The sequence below is a fragment of the Girardinichthys multiradiatus genome, chromosome Y, assembly GCF_021462225.1.
Source record: "Girardinichthys multiradiatus isolate DD_20200921_A chromosome Y, DD_fGirMul_XY1, whole genome shotgun sequence".
NCBI lineage: Eukaryota > Metazoa > Chordata > Actinopteri > Cyprinodontiformes > Goodeidae > Girardinichthys > Girardinichthys multiradiatus.
In genome coordinates this window covers 28,407,128-28,427,615 of record NC_061818.1, presented here as the reverse complement: position 1 = coordinate 28,427,615, position 20,488 = coordinate 28,407,128, and the positions used below count along the sequence as shown (strand labels likewise).

The 20,488-nt window shown below is 42.4% G+C and overlaps 1 protein-coding gene across 3 annotated transcripts in view; it reads left to right on the top strand.

Moving 5' to 3' along the window:
* The window catches only part of LOC124863700 (sphingosine 1-phosphate receptor 2-like), a 31,506-nt gene extending 13,482 nt beyond the window's left edge, over window positions 1–18,024 (top strand). Inside the window, exons 1-3 of one of the 3 annotated variants that reach the window (XM_047358136.1) lie at window positions 973–1,500; window positions 8,562–8,731; window positions 14,926–18,024. In XM_047358136.1, coding sequence (XP_047214092.1) covers window positions 15,069–16,184 — 1,116 coding nt within the window. In that variant the 5' untranslated portion in view covers window positions 973–1,500; window positions 8,562–8,731; window positions 14,926–15,068 and the 3' untranslated portion in view covers window positions 16,185–18,024. Of the gene's footprint in view, window positions 1–972; window positions 1,501–8,561; window positions 8,732–14,925 lie in introns of those variants that run through there. The other 2 variants (XM_047358135.1, XM_047358137.1) reach the window with 2 other exon arrangements.
* The last annotated feature ends 2,464 nt before the right edge of the window (window positions 18,025–20,488 follow it).

The following is a 20,488-nucleotide window of genomic DNA, read 5'->3' as shown; positions in this document are numbered from 1 at the left end:
GCTGTGGCGGTTCGCAGCCGAGTGTGAAGAGGCTGGGATGAGGATCAGCTCCTCCAAGTCCGAGGCCATGGTACTCGACCGGAAAAGGGTGGCTTGTCCTCTTCAGGTTGGAGGGGAGTTCCTGCCTCAAGTGGAGGAGTTTAAGTATCTCGGGGTCTTGTTCACAAGTGAGGGAAGAATGGAGCGGGAGATCGACAGACGGATCGGTGCGGCTGCCACAGTAATGGGGGCACTGTGCCGGTCCATTGTGATGAAGAGAGAGCTGAGCCGAAAAGCAAAGCTCTCAATTTACCAGTCGGTCTACGTTCCTACCCTCACCTATGGCCATGAACTTTGGGTCATGACCGAAAGAACAAGATCCCGGATACAAGCGGCTGAAATGAGCTTCCTCCGTAGGGTGGCCGGGCACTCCCTTAGAGATAAGGTGAGGAGCTCGGCCATCCAGGAGGGGCTCAGAGTAGAGCCGCTGCTCCTCCACATCGAGAGGAGCCAGTTGAGGTGGCTCGGGCATCTATATTGGATGCCTCCTGGACGCCTTCCTCGGGAGGTGTTCCAGGCACATCCCACCGGGAGGAGGCCCAGGGGACGGCCCAGGACACGCTGGAGGGACTTTGTCTCTCGGCTGGCCTGGGAACGCCTTGGGCTCCCCCTGGAGGAGCTGGAGGAGGTGTCTGGAGAGAGGGACGTCTGGGCGTCTCTGCTGAGTCTGCTGCCCCCGCGACCCGGTCCCGGATACGCGGAAGACGACTAGTACGACGAGTACATTTACTTTGTAATGAATTCATATCAAAGCCTTTTCTTTCTGAGTACCAGTGATGCACCACCGGTCATACTTGACGCAGTTTGAGAAGTATGGTCCTGGGAAAATAGAAGAAGAGGAGGTGTAACATCTGGATTTCATTTAGTGTGCTGCAAAGTGGGTAAAACCTCCTGAAATAGGCCTAAACCGTATTTTCCACATTAATTGCTGCCGACCAATCTGCGCTGTTATTCTAAAATCGTGAACCGTGAATCTTATGGGGTTTCCACACACCATCTCTGCCGTGTGGGTGTGTTTGTATGCGAGTGCGCAGTCTTTTGTGTTAAGCTCCTCAGCCCCGTAGAGCTGTTGTTCCCAGTGAGCTTCAGGACAGGCACACGGACTGCCGGATTAGGAAAGACAAAAGAGAAAGTGTGATTTCTACTTTTTTTTCCCTCCCTTCAATGTCTCTGTGTCGGTTGCCCGTCTGTGTGGCTCGAATAACTTCTCATTTCAGAAGGAATCGTTGCACTCTCTGGTGAACGTTGTTTCTGTGATATTGTACAGACCGGAATGGATTGAGTAATCACAGACTAGACAAGACATGCTGTCTAATCATCCACTAAAGTTTTTATTGTAATCGATGGTTCTCCACACCAGAGGTGAGGAGGACAGCAGAGAACATTCGTTTCAGCGTTTTTACTCTTGGGAGCACGTTTGGACGCAGTTTTTCTGTTGCTCCACATTCTCTTTCTCATGGGGTAAGTTGTGCGCTCTTTTCAAATATATACTTATATTCAACACATGTGCTGCAGTTAAGCGAACAAAGGGATCCGGGCTTCCCGTACATAGTGCGTGTTGAATAAAATGTTTTTTGGGGGGGATTTTACGGCTCACAGTCACGCTTTATCTTCAGAGTGTTCTGCCTTTATTTGCCGTTCGATGAGTCAAACGCGTTCAATGATCAACTGAACATCCCCAGTCACGATAAACTCTTGAAATGTTCCAGTGACGAACTAAACCTTTCTGTGACAGCACTGATCGCCCACGTTAAGTTGCGCCCATGCACTTCTCAGTTACAAACGCTGCTGCAGCCAGTAGGCTACGTGGGTCCCATGTGACAGTTGTGCTTGCTAAACAATGGGCTTTTTTGATGAAAACACTGTATTTGTACCTACTCATACATACGTATGTCCACCGTACAGGGCGGCCGACACAGCCTGCTGCATCATCTGCAGGCAGTAAGCTGTAAAGTTGTTTAGGGGCCTCGCATGTTCACGGCTCCATGGTGCGCCCCCTTCTGTCCACCCCCACCCTCTGAACCTGTCCGATGCTGTTGAGGCTTGTTCATCCGTCACTCTAAAGAAAGCATTATATTGAAAGGCTGTATTAATAAGACAAAAGCCCCCATTATCCCCGTGTGCTGGAGTTAATCTCATGGGGTTTGGAATTGGGCTCCTCAGAGCTCTCCAGCTCAGAGATTCTGCAAGCAGTGACCTAACAGATCACAGTTTTTCTCCAGAAATAAACATTGCACAATATCTTTATCCAGACATTGTCACCATAGACGTTGAGTCATTTTAGTTTATACTTGGCAGCTGAAAATGGCCAGAACAGGCTTAATTTTCCTTTAAAACATTGCCTTGCTAAGGAAGGATACATAGGTGTCAGCGCTCCAGAAGGCGTCCTGGGAGAATCCTCAAGTCACGGTGCAATAAGATAATAAGACAGAGGAACTAATGTTTACTATCCTGATAAAAAACAAAAACGTCTACGCTGTGCTCAGCCTGGTTCTTTCTGCACAGTGTGGAGCTTATTAACAATCTGTCTGAAACTGCCTAGGCTTGTGAGAGCACTATCTAAACTCAGCTGCAGTAAGGGGACAAAAATAAAACAAGTCAAGCACAAAGGGATGCTGAATAGCTTGTTCAGTACAAGCAAGCATCTTAGTGTGATAACATCAAGAGTGAGAGGTGAAGAGGAAGCACCGCCAGCAGAGTTTGGATAAGACTATCAAGTGTTGAACGGGCTGTCAACAGTCTGAGTGATGAAGTGGTTGTGCAAGGGCTGCTTTTGTTGTTTTGTGCATGCTTGACCACCTATGGACATGACTGGCTGGAGACGGGGCAGACGAATGCGGCCACATGTCCATCAATATTGGGTTCATGTGATCACATGGCTCAATGGACTCAAAAACACCCGCCACCCCACTGGACCTGACTGCTGTCTGGATTTTCAGCACTTTCACTGCACCCTCCCTGGAGCCCCACTCCGGAGAGTACTAGGAAAAGCTTTAAGACTTTGACCACAACCTCTCACCTCAAAGCATTCTCTCAAAGACATGAAGCACTCATATTAGGCTCAGAAGAGCCAGGTTTTTGACTCACATCAGCAGGCCATTACCTCGGAGTTCAGGATCTGTGTTCCTGTTGGCCCAGCACGCGCTGTACAGTGGCTGTGTATTTCTCTAGAAGTTGACTCATGTAATTTGAGTCCCCTCAGGGGGGACTGCTTAGGGGTAGTGTGAGAAATTTAGACAAATAGATGAGTTGAATCAATAAATAGATGTATAAGTGCCTGCATGGATAAATAAATTAATAATCTTTAAGTGGTGGGAACTAGAATTGTGGCATTTTTTATTGGCGCATCTCACAAGGGGGTTGAAGGGTGGGATGGGTTTTTGGTGGGTGGTGTCCATCCCCGAAAGACACTCACGTTTCAGCCCAAGCCTGGGAGCGGTTCGTTTATAGGAAGCTGCGAGAAGGCTCTTCCTCTGGGAGTCTGACTTTTCTTTTGTTGTCTTCACTCACCGTTTTATTGACTCATATTAGATGAGCTGTGACTCTGAAACTTGATTGCATAAAACGTGATTGCATGGAGCCACCTGCCAGAGCTTGCCTAGTTTTACCTGGGTAAATAAAACCAGTAGCAGGTCATTGGAAGAGGTCTCTCCTTTCAGATAAAATGGAAAAAAGCATCAGTATGTGCATAGATTTTTGGGTGGTTTATGCAGGGATATTGAACAGCTTTCTAGGTTCTGTGTGCCAACAGTTCAAGCTGGTTCTCAGTAGAAAAACACTTTCCTTGGGTGTGGCAGCTGGAGCCAAATAAATGCCTTCTGTTCGCAAGCTCCTAAAGTGCAAGTCACAACACAGCTGACAGCATGTAGTATTCTGACTCATGGCCAGGAGCTAGGAGTGTTTCCAATCAGATGTATAAATATGGCGGTCTTTGCTTTTTTATAAACACAACTGAGAGAAGGTGCTCGCTCTTCCTTGGCAGGTAGAAGAATACAGATGAACACTCACTCGCCTTACCTGTCTTTTCTTTTTGAAAACAACCCTTCATGGATATAAAGGTTGGGCTTTGATTATTACATAAACTACACTTGGTGAGGAAATAGTTGCCTCTGGCTATTATGAAGGTGTTTTTATTCCTTGGAAAGAACTCGTTAGTATAAACGTGTCCTGTTACATTGCTTTTCCACTTAGAGTACTGGAATAAACCATAAGACCCCCCATGGCAGGCCACTGATGCTTGTAGCAGCGTGCCAGGATTTCCTAATGCTTTCTAGCATGACGATAACTCTTCCCTCCTCCTCACATTTTAGGCTTGGATTGAGCCTCAATCCCAAAAAGCTGCTAGTTGGAAAACTGTTTGATCTGAGGAGTATTTTTCTGGGACACTGTTCAGAGTTAGATGTAGACAAGGACATTATACTTCCTCCAGGTACAATGGCAAGTAGACTGAATGGGGAGATTCTGGCTTGTGCTGTGGCTTTGGATGGGATCAGCAGTACTTTGCAACCACTGTTTAGGCTGTGCTATGATTTATGACCTGGATGGGAACAACTCATCTGCTCTGGCTGCAGCCTTAATCAGTGTGGTCATGTTGTGGTTTTCTGATTTCTGGTCATTTTGGAGCCCATTCATGACTGATTCTTTGCGAGCAGGTACATATGAAGATGCTGCTGTTACTTGCACACCACACTTCTTTGTTTCTCTAGTGGAAGTCTTTGTTATGCATTCACCTTGTTTGTACAGCTGGAGAACTCGGCAGGATTACTTCAAAACCCCACCTCCAGAGACCCCAAAATATGTTGGAGACAGTCTTCTTGGGTGCTGAATCTTTTGAATCTAAAGCCAGTTAGTCTGCTGAAGCCTTTGTTTGGAACTTGAGATTTTACTTTTCCTCTCATCCTCATGAGCTCCTTTCCTCATTAGATTTTCTAATCACTAACAGGCTTTAAAAGTAAACTCAAACCAGACCAGGCTTAGAACTTTTGTGAGTAATGGTTTAAGTCTTTGGACGCTTGAAGACACCAGGAGCTTCACCAACAGCCACCCACAAGGAGGGTCATAACAAAGGTCAGACAGTTCGTTTTAGTGGAAGTGGATGCAGTTTATGTAACTGACAATGGCTCCACTTTAGATGAGCCATGTCAGGCAGTCAGAGTAAAGGAATTGCCTTGTTCTCCACTAAAATGCTGCACCACAGTATTATTTACCATCGACCAATCTGCCATACATAGCCGGTCCAAGCTTGTATGAGGCTCTTTGCAGAATTTAATTTGGGGCCCACCTTCCACCACCTCTGACCTTCTGTTGATATTGTCAATGCTTGCTTTTGCTTTTTTTTGCCTTTTTGCATTGTTTTTTTGGTTGTTTTTTTTTTGCACTTTACATTCCACTGAAGGCACGTTCACTAGCATACATAGGGAAAAAAGGCTAATACTGGCTCATAGAGCTAAACTTGGAATGTTGCCCTAGCTAAGACAAAGGCAACAGGAATGAAGAAATGAACTTTAAATTATGAGTCTGTTAACAGAACTTTCAAACGATGAAGGTTTTCCTTTGTATGTGAACTGGAGTGTAACAGTATTTGCACAGAATGTTCTCAGTGCAACCTTTTTGTGTTCGGGGCACACGTGTAATGAACGGATACAGCCTTATTTTAAACCTACACAGATGCAGAACTAAAGTTTGCAAATCTCCGTTAAAAGGTGACACCAAAACAAAGCAAAGAAAGGACTCCCAGCTATCAGTAAAGCATGCTGTTTGGGAACATTACATTTTCTCATTCAGCCACAGTGACAATGGAGACAAAAAGGTGGACAGAACCCAAGCTTTATGTCAATGATTTTCAGCAGTGATGGAGTATGTAGTTAATCCTTTACTGACCTTAATTACTCACCTGAAGCAACCTCAAGCAGAGTGATTTAAATGTATCATAAGTTTTTTTTACAAAAAATTCTAAATAGCAACATTGGCAATTTTTGAATCCTGTCCTCTTTTTGAAATGCTAGAAGATATGAATAAAATCCAATATTTCTCACAAAATCTAAACATTTTTGCTCAATCATAAATAGAGTAAACAAATACGTACATATTTTTGTCTGTCTTGATTGAAAAATACTGAAAACTACCTGAAACTTGATATAAACCAAGGAAAAGGGGAGTAGGCTTCTCGGTAAACGGGGGGGCAGTCGCACATTTTGCTTTTTTCAGCAAAATAATCTTTACATTCCATCCCCAAACTTCTTTTTTGATAAATAAAAAAATAATCCCTAAAATTCTACGTAACAACGGTAGAGTGTGTGGACATTACAATGTTCCCTCTCCAGGCAACAGTGGTTTTCCTACTAAAACAGTACTTTGTTTAATGGATCTGTGTTTGCCAGAGGAGTCTAAAAATGTGTTTCATACAACAGCCAATGAAAAGGAAAGACCGAGGGCTCAAATTCATTTTAGTTGCCATGAGGTAAATGCAGTCAGGGATGCACTGTGATTTCTTGTTCTTTGCTAAATGTTACTTGTAATTTTCAATTGACTGCTCTCCAATATTATTTTTTTAAATTTATTTTTTCTGTCCCTGTGTTGTTTACAAGGCTGTTAATCAATGCGAAATCAGTTTAATGAACAACCGTGAGGACTTACAAAATACACATAATATCTGATGTCATGGCTTGCAATGCAACAAATATTCAGGTCTCTCACAGCTTTCCCTACAAAGCAAGAGAACTTGAGAATGGGCGGAGGTTAAGGTCTATCTACAATGTAGAATTGGAGAAGAAAAGGCAAAACAAAAGACACCTAAGGAGCTTGAAAACCCTTCATTAAGAGATCCGACTCTAAAGAACATTGGAAGGTGTGAGAAGTTCAGAGTGAGTGAAGATCCGATCAAACACAAGTTAGTCCACACACTTGTTGTTGAGCTTCACACACATCTGACCTACCATTTTCTCTGCAACTCATCTGCTGGTGTTTGAAGAAAAGGTGCCAAAAATGAAACTCTGCAAAGTGGAGATGTGGGCTTATCACGTGCACATCTAACACACTTGAGTCCCAATGTTTAGCATGCGGTTAACAGAAGCCCTCTTTCAAACACGCAAACCTAACTAACTCACATCAGCACTTTTTGCATTGGGCCGACCTTTGTTCCAGAGGCAAACCAAAATTCTGCACCGCTTCAAATGGCATGCTGTAAAAACCCCAGGACAGTTACACACCTGAGATCACTTCCTGTCTGCTGAGGAAATGTACAAATGAACAACGGTTTTACAATTTTTCTGAACATATTGCGCACACACACTTTTAACTTGTGTTGGAAAATGTTCTTTTGTAAAGCAAAGCTCCAAAGTCCTCTGAATTGAGAACTGACGATACACGAGGACTGTAATGAAGACTTTTAGGAGGGCTTTAAGAACAGGCTTCCTTCAAATGTGTGCCAAATAAATTCGTCTTGATGTGCCTTTAATCACTTCTCTGTGGCCCCCGTCTTTTGATCTCTGTGGTAAGTTTAAAATATGCGCAGCAAGGAGGGGGTGTCGGGGTGGAAATGGTGTGGCTTCGGAAATCGGTTCAGCATTAAATAGAAATATGCAAATCAGAGAAACTTACGAACATGAATGTTTTTTAACCGGGTGACCGTAATATTGTAACTGCCTCTGCAGGCATCCCCCCCCCCCCTACTTCTTTGGGCTACATGATGCCCCTTTTTACACAGCGCTTTGTTTTTATCTTCTCTTGCGGCTGCTCTTAAAACCTCATTAGTATCATCAATAAATAAAGAATTGCCAAGGTGCAGAGATGTTGCCTGCAGAGCAATAGAAGTAAAATAAATAAATAGATAAAAATTTTGTGCTGCAGACTGACAGATTGGATAGCACATAAGCGACTGTACCCAAACTGTCAAAGTGTTTGACGAGCGAAAGGGTAATCCCTAATTATATGATGAAACCCCACGTATTGGGGACACATACTGCCCCAGTGTCTTGTAGATTATATGTTGCATTTGTGACGCTTGAATGTACACAAAAGAGGACAAAGGAGAGGAAGGAATACTGTGTGGGGCTAAAATTAAACATTTGCCATAAACAAAAAACACGAGGAAACAATTTACTCTGATACAAAAAAAAGGAAGTGGTTCACTCATTCAAAAGCTCTGGTGCACCTATGATATTGATACAAATTAAAAATTCATACTTCTCTATTTTAAAATAGGGATGTGATTAAGGTCTTCAGTTTAGTCAAGGGACAGACTCTTCTTTGCTCTGGTTGTTTTTTGTTTAATACTCACAGAATTGAGGTTCCTCTCCAAGGTAAAAAATATGAGATGTTGCAAAGCCCCGTTTCATTTTGAAGCTTTTAAACACATACCATCCTTCTAGATTACACTTCTCCTTCACTTTTTGCTTGTCTCTTGTGACCTTTTAGAAAAAAAACACTTCCTACCCTTTTATCCTCTTGCTTCTGTTGCAAACACGCAGTGTGCGGAAAATCACAGCTAGAATGTGTGAGACTCCCTGTCTTTGTCGTTTCAGATATCACTGTCTCAACGTCTGCGGTAACATCGTGAAGATGTCCAGATGAACAGATCAAACCTTTAAACTTTGAACTCAAACAAAGACTTTGAACTCTTCTTTTAGTGATTTTCTTTGGATATGTGAAAATGGTGCAATAGTTTGAGCTCTCGAAGGCATTTCTGCTGTGGGTAAGATGACATTCACTTTGCATCCTTGTAAGAAATTCTGCTTGACTTTCTTGTAACAACAGAGACTTATGATGATAATTTTTATCCTTGTGACAGTTGTTGTTTTTTTTTTATCATCAGAACATATTTTTCTGCTGTGTTGCAAGTAAATGGAGATCAGCTCAACACCTGCAAGTAGATTCAGGCTCTCCTGACATAGAAGGAGCTGCCTTTGGTTTTGTGGATCTTATAGATGATACATTTTCCATCTGTGCAGATGTGGAGTGCCACAGTTGTATCACACCAGTGACCCAAGTTCACCTCCCCCCAAATGCTGTTAGAGGATGGCAGGAAAAACGAATAATTGCCATTGAATAATCAATAGTTTGGCTGTGCTTATGTAAAAACTTTATCACACAGTGGGAGGCCTGGGTTTCAGGGATGGATATTACAGCACAGAGTTGCTGCAGGCAGTAACTCTATGTGCTTTCTGGTTGCATAGCATGATTCTGTGGTGCAATTCAATAGAAAAACAAAAACCTGCCTTTGGGGGTTTTCTGTGTGCCCCACAGGAGGACTGACCTATCCATGGTGCAGATGGGGACACAGGCACCATCGTGATGTAGTTTAAGAATCAGAAGGAGAGCAGAGACAAATTGACCATACATTTTACACTGAATTGTTGTGGAAGTTGTGGTAAAACTTTGTGGTGGAAATTACTGTGTTTTCTTCTTGTGTGTGTGTGTGTGTGAGAGAGAGGGGGGCATGCCAACACTTGACTGGGGAAACTTTATGACTACTGCATGTATTACTTGGAATTTTCCTTTCAGGAGAGTTTTTGTGCCTCACCGTGTGTTCCCTCATGTTGAAATTGAAGTCAGATATTTACACACACGGCATAAAAAGAAACAACCTTTTTTTTTACTGTCTGATATTAAATCAGACCTCGGCTTTCCTTTATTTTTTGCGAGATCACCAGAATTATTTCTGTTTTATTTTCCAGAACAATCAGATTTTTTTTTTGTTTGTTTTGTTTTTACAAATCTTTGCACTAGCGTTACTATGCCTTTAAAAATTTAGATAACCCACTTTGTGATCGTCTGATAGGTTAAATTAAGTCACACCTGCTTCCTTGTGTGTCATCATGGAAATAATGTAAAGAAAATTCAAGATGGCTTGTAGAGAATTGTGTAGCTCTGCTTGTCTGCTTCATTCTTAAATATAAGATGCATCTATTAAAACAATTATATGCAAGTTTAAAAAGCATGGGAGTTTAGAGCAATCATGCTTTTCAGGAAGCATACGGGTTCTGTTTCTCAGAGATGAAAGTGTTTTGGTGTAAAATGTGCGAATGCACTTCACAAAATAGACGGCATTATGAGGAAAAAACCTTATGTTGAAATATTGAAGCAAAATCTGAAGACATCAGCCATGAAGTTGAAGGTTAGGCATAAATATGTCTTGCAAATGGACAATGACACAAAGCATACTGTCAAATTAGTTACAAAAATGCCTCAAGACCCACAAAATCAATGTTTTTGAGTGGCGGTCACGAAGCCCTCATCTCAGTCATTTTGTGGATACCAAAAACATTAGACCCAAGTCGCACCATTTTGAGGCATTTAGCAAATCTAACCTAAAAACCTAAAGCAGGAAAAACTTAGTCTGATTTCATGTAACACATTGAGAGAAAGGTTTCCCCTGTGTGTTTTTTTTTTATACAGGGTATATAAGTTTCTGGATTCAACTGTACATTTTCAAGTCCATTTTAATTCACTAAAACATGGCGAAAGGAAATCACAGGTCAGCATAAGAATGTAGGATGTGAAAAAGCAAAGGAATGAGAAAGATGTAGGTTGCTGACTCTTACACAGAGTTCTATTACAAATATGATGAACCTTTTTATCATTAGCTTGTGAAACTGAGAAAGACTTGATGATCCCAGTCGTAGTCGGGATCTGGTTATTCATTGTAGATTACTTGATTTCTGTTTATTACACCAAATGTAATTAAGTGTCTTTTAGCCTACTGTCTCTTATGGAGTGCAGGAACCCATTAAACTATTGAAGATAAACATACGTCATCTGTAATTAATATATTTATATAATAATCCTAACATAAAGAAATTGTTCTTTTAAAAGTCCAAAGTGACTCCCTTTTCAGTAGCTTTAGATTACCAGAAGCTGGATTGGTTCTGTTTGTTGTCACTACAATGGCTTGTGTGCAGGAAGGATGAGGAGCAGATGGGAGCAGATGCGTTATGTTTCAGACCACAAACTGTTGATCTGCAGCATATGCTTGACTTGACTCATTTGACTAAACAACCTGTAATAACGTTTGAATTCAAACAACATACGATGCAAATATTAACCGTCTAAATTTCAGCTTTATCTCTTATCTAAGACAGTTGCTGGAGATCATGAGATGGAAATGTGGCACTGCTTGCTCAAAAGTGAGGAGCCTAGCTCTTGGGAGAGGTTTTACACCAGGAGAAAGTGGAGTCAGGTTTAAGTGTAGTTCAACGCTCGCAGGCGGTGTAATGAGGTGGTGTTGCCTTGTATTATTGAGAGTGGGCAGTCTGCTAATAGGGGCTTATCTGGTGTTTCTGGGAAAGCACCTAAGGCCTTTTGTGCACTCTTCAGTCCCATGTTGATGGAGGGAGCTGTGTCTCCTGATAGGATTAACAGATAGCAAGAGCCAGCTTTCCGCAGCAAACGTTTTGCTTCACCTTTTGCATGAAATACAAATCTGTGCACTAAATGCATGCATTTGCAGTGATGCATGCTGTTAAAAAGTGGGCGGAACTGTTGCACAGAGACAAATCATTTGGTGGCTTGTGTTCATGGGAATGTGGACCACAAGAGCATCTTTGAGTCTTTTTCTGAAATGAGAACTGTAGTCTTGATGTTGTCTTTTTGAAGAGGATATCCTGTCTCTTCTTTGACTTCCTTTAACTCTATCTCTTGGCTTATATCTTAGCTCTCAAGGTGTTTATCATCTCTAAACTACGTTTAGTAGGAGGTGATAAAATTCAGGCAGCATGCTGAGTTCTATAGTCTCACTAATCTTTAGCCGTATTACAGTGCATACAAACCAGTGATACTCCGTTTTTTTCCATCATTAATGTAAGAATTAGATCCAACCAAATATTATAAACTTGTACTTCCTACCTTTGCGTACTTAGCCGCTTTAAATTGTAACACTACTGTGACACGGTTTTGTTGTATCCAATGCTACAGAAAAGCATTTGCCTTCTTACAGATTTAGTTTTTTGGCACACTTGCATATTTCACATCAAACAAAATTTTTATATCAGACCAAGATAACATGAGTAACATTTATTTACATATTTATAACATGAATAAATCATTTATTAAGGGAAAAAACTATCCAAACCACCCGGCCCCGTGTGAAAAGTACCCACCTTCACTACGTTTAATCATGAATAAATTGTGATTAACCACAAAAGCTGAGTCCAGTTTCAGTAGTCACACCCAGGCAAGTACGCCTCTGAATTACAAAACAAAAAAATCACTCCAGACTTGAATCTGAATGAGATGATCTCAAACTGGCCATTTATCCTTGAAAACCCTCCAGTGTGGCTCAATTAAAACTATTCTGCAAAGAGGAGTAGGCCAAAATTGCTCTAGATTTAAAAGAGTAATAGCCAGACTTCACTAACATTTAAAGGCTATCGTTGCTGCCAAAGTGGCGCAACCAGTCGTTAGGGGGCAATTATTTTTTCACATAAGGATAGGTTGTTTGAATAGCTTTTTTATTAAAATCTCTGTTGGAAACTTCTTTTTGTTCTTACTGAAGTTATATTTGTTTACTTTAACACGTATTTGAAGATCTGAAGTTGTGTGGTAGCAAAAGCAAAAGACTACACTATTTCAAAATTGTTAAAATAAACATCTTTTGTTACTTAAACTGCTTGGGTGAAGCACTACAACCCAGTTTATTTAAAGCCGTTTCTGTTGTCTTGTCAGGAAAAGCATGACAGGATATTTGACAAGTTTTGTCTGCAAGTGTGACAGCCGTGTCTGGGTCAAACTTGGGGCACAATTTTGACAAAGAGTTATGTGAGGTGTACAGGAGCAGGGCATGGATGATGGGGGGGAGGGGGTTGGTTTACATTGCAGGGAGTTTGTACTGCGGCTGACCAATCACCACGGGGAATCCTCCGAATGGCGCATGGCAGGTAGAAGGGCTGGGCCAACACAAGACAGTGCTGCAGGCAAACCGGCCTGTCAGGTTTCCCCACATGCAGCAACACCGTGACAGACTCCGAAGACTACACAAAGTTGAGAGGACCTTGAGTTGTCCACACACACACACACACACACCAGATGGAGAGTGGGCCTGTCCTGCAAAAAAAACAGACCAAGATGAAACAAAGAAAACTCTGTGGCTTATAAGCAGACAGAAGTCTGTGGAGATGCAGCAGTTCTCCACGAATGAAATCATTATGCTCCAATAATGCAACCTAATGCAATTACCCTGCTGCAGCAGGCACATGTGCTTAAGCTCAAGTCTCCTATTTATGTCTATAAATGGAGCTAAAAAGAGTGGGGAGAAGACAGGCCTCCTCAGGTGGCAGTTCGATAACAGAGTGCTCGACCGAGAATATATTTCTGCTATGATAGTGTCGGCAGCCAAATGGATCTGTGCTGCTCCGTTATAAAGACCAAAGGCCACTGCTATTCGCACTGAAGGAGCCTATTTGCTGTTTTTGCTTGAGGAAACAATGTTCTAGTTCTAGCTGGCAGCCAAAAGCAGCTTAACCTGCCTGTAAGCAAGGGAACACCTTGCCCCAATAATATCAGGTTGTCACGATTAACTTCTTCTTAGGAACAATATTTTTCTGCTTTTGTAAAAGTCTGCAGTGAGCTGTTTTTTCTTTGAGTATGTGTATGTCACAGTTGCGTCTGAGATTCTTGCTCTTGATCTCCGTCTGTCTTTATCTTCCAGCCTCCCAGGTTCTGACTCAAAGCCCACCAGAACAGTGAGGAGGTCCAGGCGTAGTTTCCATCCATCTATTTACATAAAATATTTTGCAGCCTTCCAGAAGTGCAAATACAGGCGGTGGAAGGAATCATCAGTCTTGAATTTCCCTGGGAGCTCGTCTGTAGAGGGATCGTGTTACTTTTGACAGGTTTAAGACACCAGCTTCACCTCTAATTAGATTTCCAGAGCTTTAAATTCCTCTTTGTGCTCAGTCCTGAAGGGTCTATCTATTTTATTTTATTTACATTTGTAAGGAGGCTGCTCCTATAAAAGAGTAATATGAAACCATGGCAGTGGTTGGGAAGGTCATTTTGTTTTATCCATGTCTTCAGAAGCATAAATAAACTCGTATTAAGTCAAAGATTTTTCCAAATTTTTTTTTCACAGGTGCTTCTTTTGGCTAAAATTTTAATCTGGCATATTACTGCTGTGAATATTTTTTGCACCAGTAATATGTAAAAGTGGAAGTAATACTGCAGAGCGCGATCAAGTCTTAACAGGTTTTTTCTGTGCAATACGGAGAAGCCCCTACTTCTTCCTGGCAGGTATCAGTTTGATTTGCTGCTGGCTTTTTTCAGCTGGCTGGAAGTTGGTGGGTAGGTGGTTGGGCAGGTCAGGGCGAGGAGGTCTGGCTGATCCACAAGTTATGCTGCAGTTTTAAAAGGTAGCTCACTGGAGTGGAATGGTTCACTCCGCACAACAATGCATTGTGTTGACAGCCGAGTGCTCGGACAGAGTTAGAGGAATGTCCTCTTCAGACTGGGAGAGCAGCCCTTTGTCTCAACACTCACAAAGGACTCTTTCTTTTACCTGGAGAATGACGTCTGCTTGTACAGGTTCACCAAAAATAATTTGAAAAAATGAATTACTTATTCCGCTGGGAATATAAGAATTTTTGGCTGTGATAACATGCAAAGAGCAAGCAGGGTTTCCGTTCGCATGGTACACTTTATCTTTTTCATTAGCTGGAAATGTAAATGCAAACTTTTTTTTTATTTTAAATCTCCCTATTGTTTGCTAAAAGCTGTTTTACTTTAATCTTCTTCATTTACGGTTTATTTTCCACTCTTCAAAATAATCTACATATTGTCTAAATACTGCTTTCTATGTTAGACTTTGGCCTTCCACTGCTAAAAATTAAGGTTTGCTTTGTCTTTGTTGTCTCAATTGTCACTAACACAGGCTTCCCTTTTTCTTTGTATCTGCAGGTGACCCACATACGGCTCCTGAGACGTGACTGTAGGACAGGCAGTCCTCCTCACCCCCCCCCCACCCCCACATCTGTTTTCCTGTCCTTACCATAAAGGCAGTAATTAATGCCCTAGACGCTCCTCACGACTCCACAGTTTGAATGAATCTTTGCTGTAAAGCAGCTGGGCTCTGCCACTCTGTCACCATGAAGAGCAAGTACTTCCAGTACTACAACAAGAGTCTCATCACATACCACTATGCCTATGCTAAGAATATGACCGCTAATGAAACAAGGGAACAATACAAGGTAAAAAAACAGCTCACTGAGGTTAACATTGTCCTTGTAATCCTGTGCACCATCATCATCCTCGAAAATCTCCTGGTTCTACTTGCTGTCTTCCGCAACAAGAAGTTCCATTCAGCCATGTTCTTCTTCATCGGCAACCTGGCGTTCTCTGACTTGCTGGCCGGCTCCGCCTACATAGCCAATATATTCCTGTCAGGACCAAAGACCTTAGAACTGGTGCCGGTACAGTGGTTTATCAGAGAAGGAACGGCGTTCATCGCTCTGGCTGCTTCTGTCTTCAGCCTGCTGGCGATAGCTATAGAGCGCTTTATTGCTATCACCAAAGTCAAAGTGTACGGCTCCACCAAAACATGTCGCATGTTTCTGCTGATAGGAGCCTGTTGGGTCACCTCGATTCTGCTTGGAGGACTTCCCATCTTAGGCTGGAATTGCATCAACAACCTCCCTGACTGTTCAACTGTCCTGCCGCTCTACTCTAAGCAATACATACTATTTGTTGTCTCCATTTTTACCCTCATACTGCTCTCTATCGTCATCCTCTATGTGAAGATCTATTTGATCGTTCGCTCCAGCCGCCAGGAGGCAACTAACTCACAAGCATATGCCCTTTTCAAAACAGTCACAATAGTGCTGGGTGTCTTCATCATATGCTGGCTGCCAGCTTTTACCGTGCTGCTCCTGGATTCATCCTGCAGCATGCAGCTCTGCCCTGTGCTCAGCAATGCCCATGTGTTTTTCGGCTTAGCCACTCTGAACTCGGCACTTAACCCAATGATCTACGTGCTGCGCAGCAAGGACATGAGAAGGGAGTTCCTGCGTGTGCTGTGCTGTTGGGGTGTGCTGCAGAGCGGCCGGCCCTCTGAACGCTGCCTGGTCCAGCTGAAGAGCTCTAGCTCTATGGAACATTGCACCAACAAATTCGAACACCAGACCACACCCATCATGCAAACGGGTACCACCTGTGTCTGACTTGGTGCAAACACGTTAGATGGCTTTGTGTGTGCACGAGAGGGAGAGACGTCATGATGAGGTGGACAGATGTTAACAGAGAAGCCGGCACATGCTGGGACTAGACTTCTGGACACGTTGGGATACAGCTGTCTGTTGGGACACATTTCAGGATGCAGAGTGCTTTTCACATAGAACAGTGGGACTTTACAATCAGCATTCAAGAGTCACACCATTCAGCTGTGAAACAGGTGTGAAAACATTATAAGGAGTAACCAATTCCCTATATGAAAAAAAATGTGAAAAAGCGTTTTAGCTTGGTACTTTTATTAGTGAATATGGAGCAAACCGTTTTCATCTTTTTCTTTTTAAACATGCAAACCCATATTAAAAAGCTAACGTACGGGCAGAGCATGTATAATATTCCGGTTAGGTTGAGCTATGTCAACGCGAAGTTGCACTTTGTCGATTAGCATGCAGATGGTCTGGTCTAAACTTCAACTGCTTCATTGTTTGTAGAGAAAGAGGTATAGAGTTACCACACATATTAATAGAACAAGAGGAAGCAGTTTGCAACAATGAGCACTCCACCATGCCGAGACCATACTGACTGGTGCTTCAGCAAAACAAGGACTATATATTCACTATATAACCTTGCTTAAACAAACTGAATAACCACAACAAAAGTACATAATCTGCTTTATTTAGTGCATGTTGAAATTGTAATGCATTTGTAAGCGCTAATGTTTTTGTAGTATATTCCAGCTTCCATCACTAACAACCCTTCTCCCATGTCTCCTCTCCAACTATCTCTCTCCTGCTTTTTACCTTTGTCTTCTATATCCTCATTGTTTCCACTGAGGAAGGCCACATCAGAAAGCGCATCAGGTTATTTGGCACTGATGAATTTCACCTGTTAACAGCTCTCCGCTGACTTTGACTAATGAGACAGCAGCCCTGACAGTGTTGTAGCCACGTAGCAGCCATGTGCCACCTTTTGTTTGTGCCTTCCTTTGAGAGAAAAAGGCTGAATGTATGAATGAAGTGTTGGGAGCATGCGCTCCATTATAGACAGTATTACTGATCAGGATTTTGAATCGCCAAGTCACTGATGAGCAGTGAGTGGGATATACAGGGTAGGTCACCTTCACTGTGAACTCTTCTTGCACCACGAACAAGAAATTGTAAACATCCCGGTTTATCTTGCTAGCTATATGCTTTGTGCGACCAAAAGTGTAAACACTTCTCATCTTTCCAAAGACCCTACCCAACCCCTCACCGCCTCTGTACGATTGGAGGAGATCCGTTTTCAAAAGCACCATTGGGGTCTGCCCTCCTGGGAGAAATGCTTCTTTATTCTACATAAAACATGCAACTTCCTCCAGCCATAGGAAGTCCTGCTTTCAACTGTCCATTTCCTATTGTTCAGGGTTACACCAACCTTCCTGTAACCAGACAGGATACAGGAAGCTGTCCGTTAGTGTTTTTGTTTTGTTTTTTATTAGTGACATTTACATTTAGAAATCCAAGTAGAAATGGTGAAAAGCACTTTGGCAGCTGATGTCAAATTCCCCCATTTTCCCGTTTTGGGTGGAACAGTGTTCTAATATGTGTATGACTTCAGTGTATGTCGATGGTATTGTATGACAAATATGAATTGCTATGTATGTTTGTAATTATGTATCTTTGTACAGTATGTATGATTTTGTGTGGTATGAAATGTCTCGTGTGCAATAGCTTTGTGTGTTCTGTAGCACGCTGCCTGTGTTAAATTGGTACAATCCTAAACACTAATGGAGGTACATAAACCTTTTGTTAAATGCATTCCAGTTTTATATAATAAATGAAATACAGAAACTAATTCTGTGTGCTTGAGTTTCATTTCAGGCTGTGAAGCAATTAAGATGCAGCGTGAACTTCTTTGCAGGCCCAGAGATGTTCTGTTATTGTGCCTAGATCCGCAAAGTATTTAAAATGAAGCATTACATCTAAACATGCCCTGACAAGGTCAGAGGAGCAATGGCTTCAACATGAAAGCCTGAAATTGTGCGTGCAAATACTGCGTGGGCCTTAATCATGGCCGTCTTACCTAATAAAATGATTCAGTTGCTTAAAGGCTAAAGCAAGACCGGGCAATGAAGGGAAGCTGGGCAGAGAGCAGGGATGATGAAGTGGGGTGTGGTGATGAAAGCTGTCTGTGAGATAGTTTGTCTGCAAGAAGCACAACATACCCCCCCCCCCCCCACACACACACACACATCAGAGGCTATTTTGGGGGGTGAGGGGGAGTCCTGGGGTGAAGGGAGAGACTGACTTATAGTGGCCTTGAGAGAGTTGGGACTGTTTCCTGTCAGACATCCAGAATTCCTGGGTGGGAACACTAGCTAAATCAATCCTAGGAGGTTGGGCAGCCAGCCAAATCTTTTCAGCGCCTTTAGGGATATTACACCAGATTTGGAAACCTGTAGGTGAGGTCTTGTAAAATGTTTAAGACTTCTGAATTATTCCTGTATTTATGATTCATTTAGGAAAGAATCTTTAAGACAAAATAGCACAAACGGTACGTTATCCATGTTCATGTCCAGCAACAATAATACACTGTCCGGTTCCAAATTAAGTGTTTTCCAATTCAATCACATCAAAACTGCGGCTATTTTGTGTTCACATTTAGAATGTGAAAAAAGAAACAGAATGACGCGCTAGGAATAGTGGCTACGTAACGCCATCTTGTGACAAAACAAGCAAACAGCTGATCTTTTTTTGAAAACTACTTTTGACCAGTTTGTTGTGGCTTTATGACCTCTACACATCCCTGTTTAGCTAAAATGCCAGTTTTTTTATATGTTCCAAAAAAACACCAAGATGATTAATTTCAGACTTTTACCCACCTTTCATGTGATATATATATATACAGTACAGACCAAAGGTTTGGACACAACTTCTCATTCAAAGAGTTGTCTTTATTTTCATGACTGTGAATATTGTAGCTTCACACTGAAGGCATCAAAACTATGAATTAACACATGTGGAATTATATACTGAACAAAAAAGTGTGAAACAACTGAAAATATGTCTTATATTCTAGGTTCTTCAAAGTAGCCACCTTTTGCTTTGATTACTGCTACGCACACTCTTGGCATTCTGTTGATGAGCTTCAAGAGGTAGTCACCTGAAATGGTTTTCACTTCACAGGTGTGCCCTGTCAGGTTTAATAAGTGGGATTTCAAGCCTTATAAATGGGGTTGGGACCATCAGTTGTGTTGTGCAGGAGGTGGATACAGTACACAGCTGATAGTCCTACTGAATAAACTGTTAGAATTTGTATTATGGCAAGAAAAAAGCAGCTAAGTAAAGAAAAACGAGTGGCCATCATTACTTTAAGAAATGAAGGTCAGTCAGTCCGAACAATTGGGAAAACTTTGAAAGTGTCCCCAAGTGCAGTCGCAAAAACCATCAAGCGCTACAAAGAAACTGGCTCACATGAGGACCGCCCCAGGAAAGGAAGACCAAGAGTCACCTCTGCTGCGGACGATAAGTTCATCCGAGTCACCAGCCTCAGAAATCGCAGGTTAACAGCAGCTCAGATTAGAGAATGCTACACAGAGTTCTAGCAGCAGACACATCTCTAGAACAACTGTTAAGAGGAGACTGTGTGAATCAGGCCTTCATGGTAAAATAGCTGCTAGGAAACCACTGCTGAGGACAGGCAACAAGCAGAAGAGACTTGTTTGGGCTAAAGAACACAAGGAATGGACATTAGACCAGTGGAAATCTGTGCTTTGGTCTGATGAGTCCAAGTTTAAGATCTTTGGTTCCAACCACCGTGTCTTTGTGCGGCAAAGAAGAGGTGAACGGATGGACTCTACATGCCTGGTTCCCACCGTGAAGCATGGAGGAGGAGGTGTGATGGTGTGGGGGTGCTTTGCTGGTGACACTTTTGGGGATGTATTAAAAATTGAAGGCATACTGAACCAGCATGGCTACCACAGCATCTTGCAGCGGCATGCTATTCCATCCGGTTTGTGTTTAGTTGGACCATCATTTATTTTTCAACAGGACAATGACCCCAAAAACACCTCCAGGCTGTGTAAGGGCTATTTGACCAAGAAAGAGAGTGATGGGTGCTGCGCCAGATGACCTGGCCTCCACAGTCACCGGACCTGAACCCAATCGAGATGGTTTGGGGTGAGCTGGACCGCAGAGTGAAGGCAAAAGGGCCAACAAGTGCTAAGCATCTCTGGGAACTCCTTCAAGAATGTTGGAAAACCATTTCAGGTGACTACCTCTTGAAGCTCATCAACAGAATGCCAAGAGTGTGTGGAGCA